The sequence below is a fragment of the Acanthisitta chloris genome, unplaced genomic scaffold (genome assembly GCF_000695815.1).
Source record: "Acanthisitta chloris isolate BGI_N310 unplaced genomic scaffold, ASM69581v1 scaffold20764, whole genome shotgun sequence".
In the NCBI taxonomy this organism is placed as follows: Eukaryota; Metazoa; Chordata; class Aves; order Passeriformes; family Acanthisittidae; genus Acanthisitta; species Acanthisitta chloris.
The window spans coordinates 67,148-73,501 of record NW_008671434.1 but is presented as its reverse complement, the minus strand read 5'-3'; the positions used below and the strand labels follow the sequence as shown (position 1 = coordinate 73,501).

At 39.6% G+C, this 6,354-nt stretch overlaps 1 protein-coding gene across 1 annotated transcript in view; it reads left to right on the top strand.

Annotated features, from left to right (window-relative positions):
- Positions 1–836: 836 nt before the first annotated feature.
- The window catches only part of TSPAN5 (tetraspanin 5), a gene marked incomplete at its 5' end in the record, with an annotated part of 20,135 nt that continues 14,617 nt past the window's right edge, over positions 837–6,354 (top strand). The window contains one exon of the mRNA XM_009074103.1: positions 837–887. Coding sequence (XP_009072351.1) covers positions 837–887 — 51 coding nt within the window. The remainder of the gene's footprint in view (positions 888–6,354) is intronic.

Genomic DNA, 6,354 nt, shown 5'->3' with positions numbered 1-6,354 from the left:
TTTATTCTGCCTGTATTGCTTGTTTCACTGATTGTTAGTGTAGTTTTTATACAGAAACCCCATAGATTTGGAGGGAAGTGATGCACTCTAAATTATTCAGTGGAATGGAGAATACAGGTATATGAGAAAATCAAAGGTGCTGTTCCATCTTCCATCATGGGGGAAAAGACTGTCTTCTGCGTTTGGTGCTTTTGTGTCCCTTGGAGGAGAAAGGAAATGCAACTTCCTTTATGAAATATAGAAACAGTCAGTATCAGAAAAGTTATAAAATGTTGTCTTCAGGGCTTTTAAAAATTCTTGGTCTCTCAGACGAGTATTATTTTTATTATTCCCCCCAAATAATGGGTTATTTTCTATGGACAACATTGCTAAAACTGATAATACATGTGTATTTAGGACTTTCTTTTAATCACTTTCCTTCACTGGGAGAGAGCTGTAAGGACAGTTGCTTTGTGCAAGTGCACGTGGTGGTAATACAATCCTAAAATGTTGTGTTGCTTGACTGTGGAGTTTGCTTTGAGTCTGACAAACTCAAAAAGAAACTTACTTGCTTGATACTGATAAAGTGGCATTTATTGCACTTACTGTTCCCATGTGGAACATTCCTGAGATGTGCAAGTTATAAATTTTTCCAGTTACACTGGTTGAGGTTTAAATTAAAAAACTAGATACATATTGTAAAAATCTCACTAAGTGCCCCTCAATCCTGATAAAATCGATTATCCAACAGAGAGGATGAGTCAATATGTATGTTAAAAAAACTTCACCAAACCACAGACAAAACCACCATAAAGTTCTAGTTCCTGTTCTGATTTTTTCTTTTCCTTTTCCTACAGTTCCTTGGCATAGCATTTCTTGGGATTGGATTGTGGGCATGGAATGAAAAGGTAAGTTGAATCAGCACCAAACTTTGTTTTTCCTCTTTATCTCTCTTTTTCTGATAAAATATTGAAATAGTAATATGCTGCATATTTTGTGTGTCCACACACAATTTCTACTGAAACAAAACCAAGCCTCTCTGTCAAGTAAAACCTTGGCTCTGGTCACCTAGAGGAACAACATCGGCATCTTTCCCGAGAATACCTTGGCAAGAAACTGTGGCTGACACTTGCACATAAAATAACCATTTCAATTCCTGCATGCTCAAACTGCAGCACAGATGCTAGAACACTCTACTGAGGCAGTATTGGCAGTGTGTCTCCACTGCACGTGTCCCAGGAATGGAGAGGGAGCCTACATGTCTTAGAGGGCAGCTTCCTAAAAATAGGATTCCTTGGCTTTGCCTTAAGGTAGCATGTAAATTGCTGTTCCTCTTAAAAAAAACCAAAACCTTACAAAAACCCCCCAAAACACAAACAAAAACAAAACCCGAAACAAAACAACAAACTGAAAAACTAAATGAACCCTGAAAACTGAGGCAAACCTGAGACAGAATAACTGTTGGTTATTCTTGTGAAAATGAAACTGCCCACTGGAACATTCTCTGTTGCAAAACTGTAAAATCAACTTCAAAATGAAGAGCATGCATGCACATCTGTGTGTGTGTGTGTACAGAGTGGGCAGGGGAAGAGAAAACATTTGTGAACTAGAGGCTAATTTTCAGTTTGCTTGCTACAGAAGTTGAGAAGATGATAAAATATCAAGACATAATATACAAAAGAAGTCAGTATGTCTTGGGTTACTGGATGAAGAGTTTGGCTTGCTGAAGTACAACAGCTAAAATTAAAGCCAGAGTTTCCTTTCCTTCTTTGTTTAAAAGATTGAAAATAATAAAACCTGGCTGATAACAATGGTGCTGTAATGTTCAGTTGCATAATAGTTTTTTTCTTCTTTTAATGGAAAACACTGAGTAAGTTAGAAATTGATGTTCACTTAAGGCATAATAACTGGTGCTTGCAGCAGAACAAATAACACATTGAAAGATCTGGAGTTTTGCCACTTAAAAGTTCAGGACAAATTTTGCTGGTTCAGACGCGAGTTGTTAACTTACATTATCATTGGTCTGTGTGTATGCCTTGGATATAGAGCATTATAAATAGTAATGGGGTATTAACTCATACTGTGCACACCCATTTATATATGTATATTTACATACTGTATGATACTGTGTTGGATAGCTTGAATAGACTTGGAAAGAGGTACTGTGATTTTTTCATTCAGCAAAGATGTAAAAACATGTTTTATTTCATCCTCTGAGCATACTCTCAGAGGTTACACCTATGTCTAATCCCCAGAGAACAGCATTGTTTTGGAGTGGCTTTCCAGGAGAATTTTTAACATTTCAGTATCGCTTTAGATGGTAACACAAATGATTCCTCTTTACAATGAATGAGCAGGTAAAGGGAAACCAGCTATAGTCCTAGTGTTTGAAGTCTAAAATATGCCAGTCCTACAGCTAGAAGGTGTTCTGGTAGAGCAGTGGATTGTTAGGATTTGCATATTTTCTGTATGAGGAAGCATACACCCTTCCCTAGGAAAAACGCATTCAATTTATAATTGCTAAAAGCCAGGAGCCAGAGCTCATGTTTTTACTGGAGATTTGGACATCTGTTATCAAGTCATCTTAAACCATTTTGAATCAGATTCTGAAGACAGGAGAAAATGCCATGTTTGCTATGAAAATGACAAGCAAATAAAACCACCTAGAGAAGCTTAATATGTGTAAGCTCAGGCTCTGTAGTAAGGTTTTCTCTAGAGATTAATGAATAAAATAAAATACTGTTTATTGGTGTGAAGCACAGGTTTTTCCTTGAAAATGAGTATCTTTTGCCAGCTTCTTTAACTGTTGTGTCCTGCAGTGTTTAGTGTGAGCTGTTTGAGTTCATGGTTGTAACAGCCAAAATGTCATAGAGGTATAGCTGAACTGCAGAGCTTTTGAGTGCAGACAGGATTCGAGTTTTGTAGCAGGAATTGTGGAAAAATGGACTTGTGTCAAGCCAGTTTGAGGCCTTTATTTCACTGAGGTCTCTGGAGGAGACGCAATGGCCAAAAGCTGCAGTCAACAGGATCAAGTTCCAGATACTCAGAGGCCCCATGCAACTTAGTGGGAGGCAGATCAATTAGAACCCAGAGTTGTTCTTGTGGCAGATGAGGAGCTGGAGATGAGAGACAAGTATATGAAGCCTAGGACTTGAGAGATCTGTAACTTAACTGGAAAGCACTTCTCTAGCTAGACTGCTTCTTGCAGTTAGGCACTTTGGGCTGTTGTAACAGTATGCTGTAAGACAACAAAGCAGCTGATCAGAGAAGGACCTGGGGTCTTGGTGTACACAAAGTCAAACATGACCCAGCACTGTGTTCTTGCAACAAAGAAGGCTAATGGTGTCCTGGGCTGTACTAGGAGTGTTGCCAACAAGTTGAGGGAGGGAGTTCTTCCCCTCAGCCAGCACTGGTGAGGCCACAGCTGGGCTAATTCTGGGCTTCCCAGTACAAGAGGGATGCTGACATACTGGAGAGTCCAGCAAAGGGCTGCCTAGATGATTGAGGGACTGGAGTATCTCTTGTACAAGGAAAGACTGACAGAGCTAGGACTGTTCAATCCAGAGAAGAATAGGCTGAGGGGAATCTTAGTGTATATAAATACATGAAGAGTGTAAAGAGGATGGAGCCAGGCTGTTTTCAGTGGTGCCCAGTGAAGGAGGCAGTGGGTGCAAACTGAAACACTGGAGGTGTTCCTTCTGAACATCAAGGAACCCCTTTATTTTTTTTTGTACTGTGAAGGTGACTGAGCACTGGCACAGTTTGCTCAGAGATCATTGGAAGTCTCCTCTTTGGAGATTTTCAGAAGCAGTCAGGACTTGGTCCTTGGCAGCCAGATCTGGGTGACCAGATGAGCTGAGCCATTCTGTGCAGACTTGCTGCTGTCGCAATGAACTAAGAAGTGTTTATCAGTGTTGAACTTCATGCTGCTATTGCATAATGTGTAAACATAAATTCGTAAGTTTTTTTTTTTTTGCAGGAGTGGGTCTTCAGAAGGACTCCTACTGTAAACTTGATTCGGTTGTGGGGAGGATTTTGTGTTACTTCTGTTTTGAATCGTGGCTTTGTATCCAGCTGTGTGGTTATATAACCTGGTCATCAACTTGTATATACTTCTATTGCTTCACAGAATCTTTTTAAGGTAAAAAACAGTGCTCCAGACCACATTAAAACTGCAGGATGTAGAGAAATAGTCCACACTTTACAGGAGGCTCATTTGCTGCTGGCTAAAACCAGTTTGGGAAAGATTAGGAGACTTGGTATCTAGTTTCCCTTTTTTTTTTGGCTAAGTTGGCTTGAATTCTCCCCTTTAAACTTTGCTGTAAAAGAAGAAGAAAAGCACACTATACAGTCTTGTGACCTTTGTTAGGATCTTTGCAGGGAGGCAAAAGAGCTCATTTGTCACATAGGCAATAGAATTGGCTTGACAGCCAGTCAGCCAGCCCTAAACAAAAACTGAGCAATTAGCATTCTGAGTCATGAACCTGAAAGAGAGCTGGGGGTGGGGTGGAGGCAATAAATTTGGGGAATGAATAAAGCTATCTATACATGGATGTACTATATGGCTCACAGTCTCGCAGTGTTTTCAGGCACACTAGACCTTGGGCTTGTACCATAAAATAGCTTGTCCATGGCAGCTGCACCCCCAGCAGTAACATGAACATTGTTTTAACATATAAAGAGTCTGTACTAAGCCCCAGCAGCTTATACTACCTTTGCTCAGCAGCAGGGGAAAATAGATATATTTCATTGTTTTTTGCCACTTCAAGTCATGTCTTCTGTTGACTCTTTAAAAACAAAGTAGACTTGTATAAAAGGTCTCTTTTCCTCGTTGGTTGTGTATACTAGATGTTGTGATCTTAAGGCTGCTCGTGGCATGATGCCAGTAGGTGCTTGGGAAAATAAGCTTCCTGGCTACCTGCAGAAGATTTATATTCAAGATTAGTGAGCCTGAGTGATGAACTGCTGTTACAGCTCCTGAGACCTTATAATACTGTCCATGGAGAGGGACGTTTTAGGAGGAAAGCGCTGTGGTTTTGGAGTAAACTCTTAAATAGGAGGTAGCAAAAGCTGAGATACTAAAGTAGGGAAGAAATCTGCAGATCCTTGCAAATTTTGTCCCTTAAACCTAGTTCTTGTATAAGGTTGACTGAAATGAAGAGGGAGAACTGGAAGCTGTTGACTCTGTGCATAAGTTTGGTTTCTAGGCCTTTCCTGTTAAATCAGCATGACTAGAAGACACTCTAGCTCAGAAGTCAAGTTGTGTGCAGTACCTGTGCCAGCATTCTATTCTTAGCAAGCAGAAACTCTAAATCTGGATCTCAAGTTTTAAGATAAACTTTTACACATTGATAAAAGGTGATTTAGGCCTTCTTTGGTGTTCTGGGGCAGGCTAAACTCCCAACATAGTAACAGTCACAATTTGTCAGACCAAGTCTGTCTTTCCTTGCCCTGAAATGAAAACTCGAGTTGTTTTCAAAAAAAAAAAGTCATTTCTCTTACTGTCCCGGTGAATGGCAGACATCAAGATACACTAGTCACTCCATAATTGTTCTACATACATGCCTGTCACACAGTTCTTCTAAAAAATATTGCCAGCAAGGAAAACATGCAAATATCCTGGGATTCCCTATGGGCTGAAGGATACCCAGAGCTTTTATCTTGCCTCCAGGTCAGAGCTTTGTGTGGATTTTATAGGACTGGGGAAGTGCAAGGGGGATACTGATATTCACTGTTACATTTAGTTTCAATTTCAGTACATAAAGATGCATAATCTAAACAAGCTTTTAAATTATTTACTAGTGTTCCAGCCCCTTGTAACAATTAATCCTGAGAACAACTAAAAATCTATGTCTTGTATGAATTTATGCTGGTTATTCACCTATTGAACTCTGCTTTGTCAGGACGAGAAAGCTAGACTAGTTCTTCTCCTTCATTGGACACTTGAAAAATAAAGTTCTGCTGCTATTACTGCCTACTGTGGGAAATGCAAAACCAACAAAAATCAAGGAAATAAGATTTGTAAACATCCCCCACCTAGTTTCTTGCTTGCACAGACAAAATTCTGGAGTAGAATTAATTTGGCATGTTTCAATGACTATTGTTCTGTTCCCCGTGCTCATTCAGATGCACAGCATGGAGAAACTGCATGAATTTTATGACTAACAAAGCAGAGAGACATTTTTCTATTTTACAATCATGCATTTGGAAATACTTTTATTTACCATCATCTCTACGTGTTCCTGTTTGCCAGTGATTCTCAGCCCTGCAGACAAGCTTGTAAAAAGGCTAAACCTCTGTTTGCAAAAAAGAAATGCTTCAGAAGAACGTGTATTGATGAATCTTTTTCTCATCTGGGTTGGGGTTTTTTTTGTC